Source organism: Alnus glutinosa, chromosome 14, assembly GCF_958979055.1.
Source record: "Alnus glutinosa chromosome 14, dhAlnGlut1.1, whole genome shotgun sequence".
NCBI lineage: Eukaryota > Viridiplantae > Streptophyta > Magnoliopsida > Fagales > Betulaceae > Alnus > Alnus glutinosa.
The window spans coordinates 10,120,736-10,135,030 of record NC_084899.1 but is presented as its reverse complement, the minus strand read 5'-3'; the positions used below and the strand labels follow the sequence as shown (position 1 = coordinate 10,135,030).

Here is a 14,295-nt window from a genome sequence, read left to right as displayed (position 1 = left end):
TCCCTGTTGTATCTTGGAAAATCTAGCTTTGTTAATTTTGGAGCGGTTGAAGAGTTGTGGACTATCTTGTCTTTATTTTTGGATGTAAAATTTTCTCCAACATTCTTTCCGCTTTGGTATAGAACATTGTTGATTTCTTCCATATTTTTGGAATTGTCGGCCAATGTTTTGGCTTGATTTGAACTGTGTTTCATGAGCTTCTCTAACACGGATTGAAGACTGGGAATTTGGGCTTCCAATCGGTCCATTCGTGGATCGGCCATTGTAGACGAACCTGTCTCTGATACCAAATTGTTACGTGATTGTGTAACAGATTTAATAACTCGACCTTCGGGAAGAATAAAAGCAGAATTCTGCTTCTTGCTCTTACCTATTTTGCTAATTTTGGAAGAACTAGCGGTAGGAAATTAGAAGATCCTGGGACTCTTTGTCAAACGCAAGGTTTGGATTAATTCTTTGATAACTTTAATAAACAACGTTCATCTCTTTAAATAGATGAATGACCTTAGTAGGATCGAACCACAAAAGGAACATTCCTTTCACGACACTAACACTATAAAGCTATCTAAGATAGCATTAACATAGGACTCTACTAATCTAATTGAAAGCAATAACATAACCATGCAGATAAAGCTAAAGATACCTATAGCATATATCTACTCTTGCTGTCAACATTGGCCACGTTAAGGGAGCAAGACTCCTAACAAACATTAAACATTAATAACTGAAACTGTCCAGCAAGAATCCTAACCTAACAACACTAATAACAAATCAATAACATGGACATAAGACTCCTATCCAAATACCCAAGATACCCGACTCAATCAACCTTTACTTGTTCATTTCCTAACAGAATTGCAATATATACTGCCTAAAGCATGCAGATAATGAACGAAGGGAAATGCCTCTCAGCGGGCTCCCGTTCAGCTCGGCGTTGTTAAAGTACGGTATTTTTCTCACTCCAAAGTTGTCCACATGATCCAAAGTGGATTTGACCCCTAACTCACACCACTCTCATGAAGACTTAAATTCCCTTCCAGCTAGCAAACACTTCCATGAACAGTCCGAGGCACTACCCAACACACCCAAAATAAACAAAAAGCTAACAAGAACAACACTCTTGCCATAGCACAATGTAACAATGGTCTACCATCTCACCATAATCCTTACATACAACAGGTCCACAATTATTTTGTCCCTTTTTTCTCAGGTTTTCAATCATCAGAATATTTCCAAAAACTGTTCTCTAATTTCCGTGGTACCTTTGCACAACAGATATTCTTCCATGGAAATTCAAAAATTAAAGACACTTACATGCTTGGGCATGGAAATCCGAAACCAGTACAAGAGGAATGAGACCAAGTTGTCATAGCAATCTCTGCATCCAAAATAAATATTCACAATAAAAATTTGACATTTTATGGGGGCAGAAATCATGAACCCAACATTCCAATGCAGCAACCAGTTTGGGCCAATGGCTGAGCTTCATTCTATGATATTCGAATATTGTTTGGATCACAACTGCATAAGCTCCAGAACAATATACAGCGCCCCCCCCCCCCCCCCCCCCCAAACACCAATAATTATTAAAATCCCAATCTAGATCTTAAAATCTTGCGATTGTATGATCTTACAAACTCAAAACTGTTTGGTTCTGGTGCAACAAACTATTCAAATGTTTTATATTTTTTATCAGTATAAAAAAAAGGACTGATTTTTTTTGTTTGGACGTCTTCATGACACTGATTGCAAATTAGAAGGTAATCAATTTGGTTACATTTATAAACTAAGAGAAACTTTGATGCAGGTTTAACTAAGATTTTAGTTATTTCTTTCTTTCTTCTTTCAAAGATTAATTGTTAAGATAGTAGACACTCATTAGTTCGAAACTGCTAAACTTCTTAGTTTAAATCAGTTTTTAAACAACTAATTTTAGATTAAAAAAGTTGTTATCAAATACTACATCATTCGTAGGGCTTTAATAGTGTGTAAAATCTTACCCTTGATTCGATCTTATGATCCAATTCGGAAGAGCCACCACTGATCCTAGGTAGGATCCAAATTTCAACAATTTTAGCCCACAAAACATTGTAATGTTTCAACAAAGTGGTGGAGAAGTATTTTGGACTTTGAAAACAGTTTTGAATAAAAAGTAAAAAATTAAGATTGATTTGTGGAGCCACATTTGCAACAAAAAAAAAAAAAAAATGTTGTATGTGGGGTCCACAAAAAAAAAATCGTTTTGTAAAGTCTTGAAGATTGTTTTTGAAAAACAAAAACTTACCAAATGCTTTTACAATATAAAAGACAAATTCAAAAATAAAGGCTACTGTTCCACGGCGGCGGCACCACCGTGGAGGTGATCTGGTGGCCTTGGCAGCCACCACAGGGCTGCCATATGTTTGGCAGCTGCTGTTGGGCCGCCATATTTGTCTGGCAGCCGCTGCCGGGCCGCCATTTTTTTCTAGCAACCGCCACAGGCCACTAGATCTGTCAAGAGGCCACTATGGGACCGCCAAATCAGTCTAGCGGCAGCGGCAAGACTGCCAGATCTGTTTGACGGCCACCACGGGGCTGCCAAATATGTTTGGCGGCTGCTGCTAGATTGCCAGATTTGTCTAGTGGCCGCCACCTTCCTGGGTCAGCCGGCCACTAGCACCAGCACCAGCAGCACGCCAGCTTTTTCTTTTTAAATTTTTGTACATGTAACCAACTACCTCTCCACCTGAAAAAAATTATACATAGACAATCTCTGCACCCAAAAAAATATTAATGAATCTTTTTTTAGAAGTGTTTTGTTTTTTTAAGAAGAGTTTTGCGGTTTGTTTTGAAAAGTGTGTTGGTAGTGGGGTCACATCTTAAAATCCATTTGTGTTTACACCTAGGAGGCACTAGTATGAATATAGGATGCAAATACAACACCCTACAGACACGATTGTCTATTCTTGAAAATAAAAGATTCGATAAGGCAAGGATATTTTGATACCTTGATTTGGATTGAATTGTATTAGATTGTGAAGACATTGTATTGTTACTTGTTAAGCCCCAGATTAGTCATGCAATAGGTGGATCTAGGCTATACAAGTGACAACGTGGAGTTCCAAAAGTGACTACCCTTTGCAAATATTGAGCAAATGTGACTAGCGCAACCTTAGTTCATGACAGATGTTAATTACCAAATACAAAAATAAATACCATCATATAAATACTACAAAAAGTATAAATTTAAAAGATGAATAGCAAACACTAAAAAGATATAAACAATAAAGATAATTTTGAAAAAAACTGAATAGAATTGGATTCCTTTCTATTGGATTTTGGATCCAATAGTGGTTTTTAGTGCCACGTCAGGGAGTGTAGAAGTGGGAGTGTGTGTAGCATTTCTTATCGAACAATAAGCAACTACATGCAGAGAATTAATTCATTCGCCAAAAATGCCTCAGATGCAAAATAAAACTTACTTGCAAATATGCGTTGCAGCAGAAATCATCTCAGCATGTATCAATGGCATCCTTGTTCGATCTGCGAAGAAAACAAAATTACCTCTAAATTAGAACAAGGTACCATTTTAAGTGAGAATATTTGAGGATTAAATTATATCAGACCTCTATGATAACCAGAAGAACATAGAAGAAATTACTTATATTCGAGTAGAACCCAGGTCTACACATGATGCAATGGAACATTTAAAAACAAAAATTAAGGAACCACAAGTATTTATACCTAGAGGACCTACAAGTAGTGCCAAGTGTAAAATAAAGAAGCATAAGTAATCTGTGCATTGCAGTGATTCAGTAAATGGTAAGAGAAAAACAAGGAACATTGGGATATGACCTGAGCCCAAGAGCTAGTGTCACATAGAAATGTATAATGATCTTTTACTTCCCCACTTTCTTTTATGAACTTCATTCCACTCTGAATCTTGGGTATTATTTCCTCGACAGAAACCCCAAGAAATAAAATATCAGAATCATAGCATGCTTCAAGATACCCATAACTTGCAGAAATTTTTGAAGCCTACTCTTTCACCAATAAATGAGAAAACAAAGAATGAGTAAGGTTGATCAGCAGCTCACAAGCATCAAAACCTATGAAGACCCATAATGGGTAAAAAAATTAGAAGCATAGTCTTCTATTAATGGTAGGATGAGGAAAGAAACAATGCATTATGAAAGCTGATGAACTACCCACTAGCATCAAAACAAACATGATCTATTTGAGCATCATGATTAAAAAATCAGAATTTCGGAACCTAACAAACTCCATTTTTCAACCATTAAACTAAAAGCTAAGAATTTATCAACTTGCCAATTTCTCTGTTGTTCAACTTCACAACCCAGTCTGAGATAACATTCTGCAATGTTTTGCCCATCTGTACGATACACCTCTCTGTGATCTAGGGAACCACTAAGATGTTAGTCATATCAAAACATTTGTGAACAACAAAAACAAAAATACTTTAATATTTTGGTACAGAGAAACCCATACATCTCGTTCATGCCGATTATTTTCATGCACAGCATCAGGAATCCTAGAAATAGTACGTTCTGAGATCTGCAAAGCTTACAAAGAATATATTACTCATAAAACCCATCGCTCTAGTGACGAGTGTGTCATCACTTCTAACGTATGATTACTGTTGGTATGAAAGAAGTCTTCAAAAAAGTAAAGATGCAGTACATAAAATACCAAATCCTGATCAATTGTTCAATTAGGTAATCATTTAGCATAATTTTCTTCACTGCAAAGGCTAAAACAAAGGAATTCCTGGGAGAAAAAAGAAATAAACCGAGGATATTTGTATATGGAATCTATTACAGAATGGGATGTAAGATAAACATAAAAAATTAGATTAAGACCTAGGAGTATTCCCGGCAAATAATATGAACAAGGGAGATATGAACGACGAGTGCCTAAAACAAGCATGGTCATGTGAAGAATTGTTTTGTAAAAGAACTACAAAAAGAATGCCTTATCAATGGATGGTTATTAGTGAAGATCAGAAACATCAGCTGTACAGTAACACGAATCCATAGTAAGATGAAAAACAAGCTGTATTGTCCCCATATGGAAAACTTCAATACCATTTATATCAGGATACGTTGATGCAACCAGATAACTATCAATAATAGGGGGATAAAGCAACTGAGCAAAAAAGTAGCACATACTGGTTTAAAAGCCTCATGACTGCAAATAGGGTGAAAGTCACCTCTCGTAAGCCCTTGAGCATACCAATAAGCACCGCAAAATGCTCTATCACATCCTAAACCTGTAAGAGAGTAAGCAAATAGAAATACTAGCAGGATCAAAACAGATGCTCTATTACCCCTAAACCAAAAGAAAGTAAATATCTAGTGGATCATTTCATCTTCCAATCTTAATAAATGCTCAAAGATAAATTGGGTTCCAAGTTTAGAAACATCAATGTTGTGGTTCAACCAGTCAAACTCTGATAGTAAGTAAAATTATTTTTAACTTGTAGGTTACAAGCTAGAAGAGAAACTTAGCCTTGGGTTTAGGTGCTTTTGGGCAGATTTGGGTGAATGTTGGGGTTTTTGGGGCTTTGGGTTTCTTGTGGTTTTGGGTGTTGTAGGTGCTGCATATGAGTTTTAGGGTTGGTCCTTATGGGTTTGTTTGGGTTTTTCTTTTTATGGGTTAGCTTTGGCTGTTCCTGTATATACTCCCGGTGTACTTAGGAGCGCCTTACGCTTATATATAAAGTTTTCTTACTTATCAAAAAAAAAAGAAACTTAGCCTGCTTTAGTTAAATTATTTGATGAAAAGACAGCTTCATCAGAAACGAGGATTTAAACAGACGCGCACACACTAAAACTTACAGTGCTGTGGTACACTGATATCGGTGCGGGAAGGCATCATTCCTCCACATGCATGACACTGTAGATGGACAGCGTTCTGGTTGCAGCGAAATCCACCCAATTCAGTACCTGGAATAAAGAAGCACATCATATATAAAATTAGACCTAGAGAAAGAGGTAAACAACACATTCGAAATATAACACCAGAACTCCTCAAGACCAAATATTCAGAATATAAATGCATTACACTAACTTCACAAATTTGGGAATATAAACATGAAATGTATTTTATATATATTGTTAGAGCAGATTATGATTATCTCATTATTAGGGTTATCTTTATCACGTTTGTAAGATAAATTGATATCTTGTGAATGTCGTCTGATTCTTTCATAGTTCAAGCATTGTATCTCTATGATATATAATAAAAGGGTTATCTATTGTCTTACTCATATTTTCTTCCTCGTGAATATCATTCTAGTTACAAGTGCTGACGATCACGGTTGAAGAAAAGTGCTGGTGTCTTCCTTATGAAGCTCATGGTGACATCTCCATCGTCATCCTTTTGGTGGTTAAAGTCGATGTGTCTCATTGTTGAGTTGTAGGCAGCAGATCTCAAGTCAACAGCTGCTGTGGTGATCAGTTGCAAAGTGTGTGATGGTCAGATGTCTCTTTTTGATGTTGATGTTCATGGTTGTTGGCTTTATCCATGAGGACTATTGGAATGTATGAATGTTTGATCTCTCAGTGTTCCAAGGTGGTTACAGACTTACAGTACCTTTGTCAGTGTCTAAGGCGGTCAAAATTTCTTGTCGTCGTTCTCTATGCATGAAAGTTTTCAGATTAGTGGGCTATCAGTTCTATTGAGGTGGTTGTCAGGGTGTATAGAAAACCCTACCAGTGTTTCATCAAGGATATCTCAGTTCCAGAATGTCTCAAGTTTGGGCCACATGTAGATCAGCCCAAATCAACCAAATCTGGTCCTGCCCAATTTGAATCAGACATACAGATCCACCTAATCTACTCCAGCTCATTCTCAATCAGGCCAACACAATCCACATAATCTTGTTTGGGACATGATAGACATCCATCCCCTAACCATCTCTTACCTATCTCCACACAACCAAGTTTCAAATCCACCATTAGATTTGTTGGACCCAACGTGGGTCCTACAAATCAAATGGTAGATTTGAAAATGAGATAAGTGATGGATTTGTATCATTTTCAATCTTGTTTAGGGACAAGTCCAACCAAGGAAATTTAATAAACCAGTTCGGCCAACCCAATCCAACAATAGGTTCAGATCGAGTCCAGTTGGGTTAACCCGACTCATTGATATGGATTTCATCTGAATCGGCTTGACCCAATTCATCGTATTTCATTCGGGTCTACCCAAGTTGACTCGGCCAATTCTGATCTAAGTTGTTTGGCCGGTTCAGATCCAATTCATTCCAGTTCAAGCATTTTTCGGCCTGTTCACAACTTATATCATCTGGTTCAGGTTTCTTTCAGCCTATTTACAGCCAATTTCAGCCAGCCACTTTTATTCACCATTCACCAAATTCAGTTTCTCCTTTTTGGCCAATGCTGGTTTTGTTTGATCTGGTTTCTCTTTTTATTTTTGGCCACTTTCTTGTGAAGTGCACTCATTTCCTCATCCATAACATGCTTCCATCCAGATGAAGCCAACGCCTTCTTATAAGAGGAAGGAATAGAGATTGAGGATAGGGCACATGCAAATGAATGCAAAGCAAGACAAAATACGATCATAGGAAACAAAACGAGCAATAAGGTGTTGAGTACACGTACGCATACCTCGTCCTAAGGCAATAGGTAAATCATCAGTATTCAAAGCAGATGAGGATGGAGCAGGGACCTCAAATGGAGAAGATGTAATGTCGAGGCTATAAGAAACAACCAGCCTATCTTGATAAATCTGCAATGGAGGATTAGGAAGGGAAGCCGAGGGTATTGGAGGAGTAGGAGAGAAAGTTAAAGGTAGCAGAAGAGTAGGAGAAGATAATAAGACTCCCTCTCACCGGTAGAGATAAAGTCAAAAGACAAACTCTGACCAGGTTAGGAGTAGGAGGAGGTTGACTCAAAGAACTTAACATCACCAAAGTATCTACTAGACTCAGGACTGTAACAACGATAGCTCTTCTGAGCATGAGAGTACCCAAGCAAAACACACTTATAAGCCCGGGGGGGGATAACTTATCTTGGTTAGAATCAAGGACATGAACAAAGGCAACACAACCAAACGAGTAAGAGGAAAAGGTGCATGATCAGGATATAAAAGAGAAAACGAAGACCTATGATTCAAGACTGCAGAAGGCATATGGTTAATAAGCTGGCATGCAGTGAGAACGTCACCCCAAAAATGTTTAGGTACCTTCGTATTGAATAACAATGTGTGAGCAACATCCAACAAATGACAATGCTGAATTATAGGTCCCTATGGACTTTTGATATTAGTTTAAAAGAGACAGGGAAGAAGAAGAAGAGAAGACGGAGAGAATATTTAGAAAAGGTTTTAAGGACTGTACATTCAAGTCCCTTCACCATAGCACATATTTATATTAGGGTAAATATAACATGATTGCTACACTTAAGCTATAAGAATAACAAGCGAATACAAAGTATAACAACTCTAACAGTCATAAATATTTTAATATTGTTTGGAATGCAATCCCTTCTTGTTTAATTTGGTGCATTTAGAGGAAATGAATGCTCAAAGTTTCGATGATTGTAAGAAGACAAGCTCAGATTTACATCTTGGTTTTCATAAATCTCTCCTTGACTGGATCTCTATTAACGCCCTTCTTGATGTCTCTAACTTTGTCAATTTTTGCACTCTTTTTGTTTGTTATTGATCTTGCTTGGAGTTTTTTTTTTTTGTATATACTTCTCGTGTACTTGGGTTGTACCCCCTATTCTTTTAATAAATTTGCTTTACATCTTACACGCATGGGCTAAACAAAGCAGTCATGAGGAAATTCTGCTTTCTCTCTCTCCTCTAGTGGCGGCGCGTGAATGCGCATCCCACTAGGGTTCGTCTCGTTTCATCACTTTCTCTAGAGGTTGAGTATGGAGAGTCGGTTTTTCGTGGAGGCAAAAACTTTTCTCTTCTCAGTGGAGGAAGGTAAGTCTGTGATCAGATTGGAGTAGGAGGATAAGCTCAAGGGTTGTGTCCTTGAGTTCACAGTGTACTACTTGGTTTGTAGATGTGCTGAAGGAGGCACAACGGTCTTAGGAGATCGAGGATTTTGTCAAATCCTTTCAGGAGGATTCGAAGGTTTGGATGGTCCGAAAAGGTTGTAATAAGGCTGGCCGCTTCTTAGAGTTAGCGGTCTAAGCAGTGGGTGGCCGTAGAGGGTTCATCTTGTTCCCTGAGGGTCAAGGAGGGCGGGCCTAGAGTATAGTGGTTGCTGAGTCGTGTGAGGTCCTGGCTTTCTTTGAAGTCACGTCTGGGTCTCATTCCACTGGTGTGTTGTCTCCGACGAAGAAGGGTGGGTAGAAGGTGTTGGGCCTCCATGATTTATCAAAGGATTCCTTTTCAGGGCGTGAATGGTGGGGCTTGGCCCATTGTTCTATCGTCATTCGCGGAGGTGGTGCAGTCGGAAATAAGCCGTCCTGTAAAGATGCAGGAACCATTGGTGGAGTCTCATGGCCTTGATCTTCTCCCAACGAACGAGGACAGTAGACTCAATGGAGCTGAGATCGGTGGTGGATTGCTCTGTGTTGGATAAGTATGTTTGGTCTGCTAGTCAAGGAGTCACCGTTGGGTAAGAAGCTTCCTGTTCGTGCTCTCTCTGATCCAGGCAAAACAGACTCTGCGAGAAACAAGGGCCATTTTGAACATGCGTTCATGGAGGAAGCTTCTCGTGAGGATCAAGTCTGTAGTGGGCCGGGTTGTTGGGAGTTTGTTGGGTCAGTTAGTTGGTTTCGGGTTGGGCCAAAAATCCATTCTCCACTTTAAAGGTTTGCGACTGGTCCAGTTCGTGCCTAAGCCCAAATCCAAGGAGAAGATGAAGAGCTATGCGGTTACGGGTCCTGGTTTGGTTTTGGATCCTGAAGCGGGTTTTGAGTTTGCAAAGGGTGTTCAGCGGCCAGAGATGATGTCGGCAGTTGTCCAGATTGGTGGTTTTGGTTTAGAGAAGTCTTCAACGACCAGATCAGAGAAGTTTGAAGAGGCCAAAGTTCCTCCAGCTCGTCTGCTGAACGTTACCTCAACAAGCTTTGTTGTGTCCTCGTCTGCTTTCGACAGTTTTGCATGCTTGGCAGTTGAGTCTAGGTCATTGTCAACAGGGCCTGGGCAGGTTGGTACAGCCGGGGCTTCTCATTCGGCTCTGGTTCAAGATGCAGACCAAGAGCTTGAAAGCTCTTCGCAAAGCGCTTTGCTGGAGATGGTCCCGAGTCAGGTAGAAGTTCCCCAGGCTTGGACGGCAAGCAGCGGGTCAGCATTTTCCGGTGACTCTTCAGGGGCACCAATGCTAGGTGTAAGACTCAACATCTCACTTCTCGTGATGTCGGAGGCTGGGGGGGCTTTGTATCCACCAAAATCCAAGCCAGTGTTGAGGTATTCTCGAAAGCTGAAGGATGCGAAGCTAATCGATTTGATAGCTGAGTCTGTGGCGGTGACCACCGTCTCTCCTTCGTCGTTGGTTGAGGCCGTGGCATCTCCCGTTGTGTCTACATCGGGGAGTGGGTGGGTCTCTTTTCTCTTCGGTCCAATCTGTGGGTGTGAAGTTGTTGGGTTTTGAACCCTCGATGGTCGTTTCTGATGGGTATGACCCAGTGAGTTCTGATGGTGTTGTGGTCCTGGCAAGCCCGTCATCGCCACCCGAAGCAATGTCGGTGTTTGCTGCACCACCAATGCTGGATTCTGTCGGAGTGGCAGATACCGTGAAGGTTTATCTTTAGAATTCTCTTCCAGCGAAACGCTTTCTTCGGCGGGGGTCACTTGGACCGAGTCCCGCAGTGCAAGTTATCTCTCATCCCTTGCCTGAAGTGTCTAGTGGTGTTGGGTCTGGTTTGTCGTCTTCATTTGGCGTGGGTGGGTTTGATTCCTCTTTTAAGTTGGATATTAGTCATGTGGGTGGCCCTCTGTTGCTGCTGCCAAGGCCGATTCTCTTGTCTTCAACGGTAACTAGTCGCTCCCCTCAGTTCCTGTCGGGTGTGTCTAGGAGGGATCAGCGGTCCTGTTTTGTCTCTGAGATGGGAGAATCTTCGCAGGGGGGTGATCTGGATGGGGTTGGTGATGGAGAGCAGGATGAGGTGGGGGGTTAAAGGTTACCCCGAGGCAGTGCAAGATGCAAAATCGTGCAATCAAACTCTGGAGATCTCTTACGAGGGTGATGAGAAAATTTTCTGGATTTCTTGACATTAATTGATTTGGGACAGCGTCAAGAGGATCAAGTTTCTGCTCCTAAGCCAAAAGGGAGTAAAGAGGTTAAGAATTTAGAGTGCTCTATAAACTTTGACACTAGGGGGGTTCGTTCTAGCTGAGGTAAAAGCAAGATAGCTCTTGTTGTGTTGTAATGTAGTCTGAGGGTATTTGGAGGGTTTAAGGTGTGTTTGTTTCGAATATTATTCTGAATAATATTCTACTTTCTTCAAAAATAAATTATATTTTATTCAACTTTTTCAAATTTTATCTCACAAAGTCAAACCTCGTAATTTGCACAGTGAACCCGAATAATATTCGGATTCAACACCCAAACGGACCGTTAGGGTTTTGATTGTGGGTCTATAGTGTCTTGGCTGTCTATTGGATTTTTTGGGTGTTCTTTGCTTTCTCTATTTTGGTTTCCTTTGTATACTTCATGTATGCTTAGGGGCGCCTTACGCTTTTTTAATATATTTCTTTGCTTACCTATCAAAAACAAAAAAAAAAAAACAAAACAAAAAAAAATTGCTTTAATAGTCAAAAAGGGTATTAAGAGTAGATTATGTTATCTTATTATTAGGTCTATCTTTTCTTTTCTTTTTTGATAAGTAAGAAAAGACTTAAAAGAAAAAAGCATAAAGGCGTCCCTAGGTACACAAGAAGTATACGCCAGAAATACCCAAAGCTAACCCACAACAACCAACAAAACCAACAGAAAAAACCCCAAAACCCAAGAAAGAACCACCAAACAACCACAAAGGAGCCCAAACAAAGTTACAAGAAAAAACTAAACGCCCGAGAGACAACCCACAACCCACCAAAGTAACAACGAACCCTACAAAACGTGCTATCCTTTCCAACGCCTGGAGGAAGCTAAACCGTCACCATAATTAATGAAGCTTTGCAGATTCAGAAGCTCCCTCTTGCCTTTTGACTTTTGGCGTGCTGACATTTTCTCTCAGAAACTCTTCCTCCATGACGTCCCGAATAGCCAAGGCCTCCTCCTCAAAAGCACCATCCAAAGCCCAATCCAAGGGCAAGCCATCCCAAAACTCATCGTCCTCCTCCCAAGCCACAATCTCCATGTTGTGATCAAACCCGACAGGCCAATTGCGAGATAGGGATAAACCATTTCCTTCAGAGGAATAAGGAGTGAGACAACCTCTCGGGGGGATGAAGGTTCTCGGTGACCTTCTGCGGCGATGTGGGATTAACTGGCACCTTCCGTTCTTGCCAAAATCGACATGGGGTGCTCTCCGGAAGTTCCCAAAGTGCCCTTGCTTGATTCTCCGTTTTCCAGCTCACGGCCTTGCCCTACCAGCACCGCTGCAAACGTTCGGCCGTCATGGATCGCCAGCTTCGTCACCCTCGTCGGGGCAATTGGTAACTTTCCACCTATTTTCCCCCCAGCAGCTTTCTTCTCAAAATATTTCTCTAACTTCCTCAATTGTGCAAGACAATTGGCCCAGCCGCTACCTTCTTGTCCCTCTGGTAAAATCACGCACGTCCGTCGACCACCATAGCCATATTCTGACAGCTCCAAAAATCTTCCATGAGCATTTCCTCTCCATTGCAGGATATGCACCATAGAACCCACCCGAAAAGTCCTGCAAAAGTCTCGTATCTCCCTGCCCTGCCTCAATTCCTCCATTGATCTCCTAAACCATCCTAAACTTAACTTATTCAAGAACACTGCCCTGAAGAGACCTTTACTCCTCTCTGCTAACCTTATGCCATCCCCAACACTAAACTCAGATCGAATCTCAAAGGATTTTGCCTCAACATAGAAAAATCTGACATAACCCATGGTAAAATCTGAATAAAACTCCTACACTACACTCATCACGCGCCTCCCCAGCTTCTCACGCGCTACTCATGAGAGGAGAGAGAGAGAGAGAGAGTCGCCTCTTGGATCCCTAAAGGTTGAGTCTATACAAGCAAAAACACTAGCAAAGGATCTCTATTAATGTCTTTCAAATTAAATTCACCATTTCTTATCAACTTAAGCTTTTAGGATGAGTAATGATTTAAAATGGTATCAGAACAAACGTCCTGAATTTGAACATTAACTCCATAGTTCACCTCAATTTCAGTTAAATATTCCACGTGTTACTCTCTCTTGTTAGGGGAAGTTTTAACCGACAAGTGAGGGGAGTGTTTGTTGGGTTTGACTTGTCACCCATCAATTATTCTTAATTGCATATGGGTAGTTGAGAAAAGCTCATGGGCATTTAAGATGGGTTGGTGGAGCTTGCCTATATAAAGGAATGAGAACTCATTTGATTATTCCATTCTAAGAGAGTTAGAGAATAGTGAGAAAAAGAATATCCAAAGGTCAAGTAAGCCATTTGAGAGATTGAGAGAATTCTCTTCGTAGAAACACTATCAAGTGTTGTTTTTGGTGTACTTGGGTCTTTGGGTGTGAGCCACTATTTGTATCTCTCTTGTTTACATAGTAAAAGATCTTGATTTGTCTTCTCCAGTGGATGTAGGCCAAGTCGGGGCCAAACCACTTAAATCCTTGTGTCTATTTTGGTAATTTTGTTTCTTGACCTTTACTTCTCAATTTATTTTGGTGCCTCTGTTATAATAAATTGGTATCCGAGCCAAGTTATATCAAGCTGGGTTTTATCTGTCCGAATATTGTTCACAAGTACTGTGTACAGGTTTTGTTCAATTCTACGTCTAGGGAGGTTCTGTCAACTGGCAACTTTGTTGTCTAAGGAGACTGGGTTTTAAGTGGGACCGGTGTGACCCCTCCAGCCTTTCCCGGGAACTTTCCTAGTTGTATTTTGGACTTATCACATTTGTAACTTGTGACAGTATTGACAAATTTAACAAAAGATGGCTACAAAATTCGATATTGAGAAGTTCGTTCGATGGAAGAAATGACTTCAACCTTTGGCGGGTCAAGAGGAAGGCCTTGTTAGTGCAACAAGGGCTATCCAAGGCGCTAAAGGGAAAGGATGCACTGCCAGAATCATGGAGTAATTGCGGAAGGAGCTAAAGGTTCAGTTCCTACGTTGCAAAACTACCTGGGTCTCTAGGGACGCGCTAGGGAAACTGAAGCATATTACGTCGGTGAGGGAG

General features: G+C 40.5%; 1 protein-coding gene across 1 annotated transcript in view; it reads right to left on the bottom strand.

Moving 5' to 3' along the window:
* The window catches only part of LOC133857573 (uncharacterized), a 56,852-nt gene that overhangs the window by 16,080 nt on the left and 26,477 nt on the right, over positions 1–14,295 (bottom strand). The window contains exons 9-14 of the mRNA XM_062292841.1: positions 5,838–5,945; positions 5,169–5,269; positions 4,489–4,554; positions 4,309–4,396; positions 3,462–3,522; positions 1,315–1,378 (exon numbers count right to left, since the gene is read on the bottom strand). Coding sequence (XP_062148825.1) covers positions 1,315–1,378; positions 3,462–3,522; positions 4,309–4,396; positions 4,489–4,554; positions 5,169–5,269; positions 5,838–5,945 — 488 coding nt within the window. The remainder of the gene's footprint in view (positions 1–1,314; positions 1,379–3,461; positions 3,523–4,308; positions 4,397–4,488; positions 4,555–5,168; positions 5,270–5,837; positions 5,946–14,295) is intronic.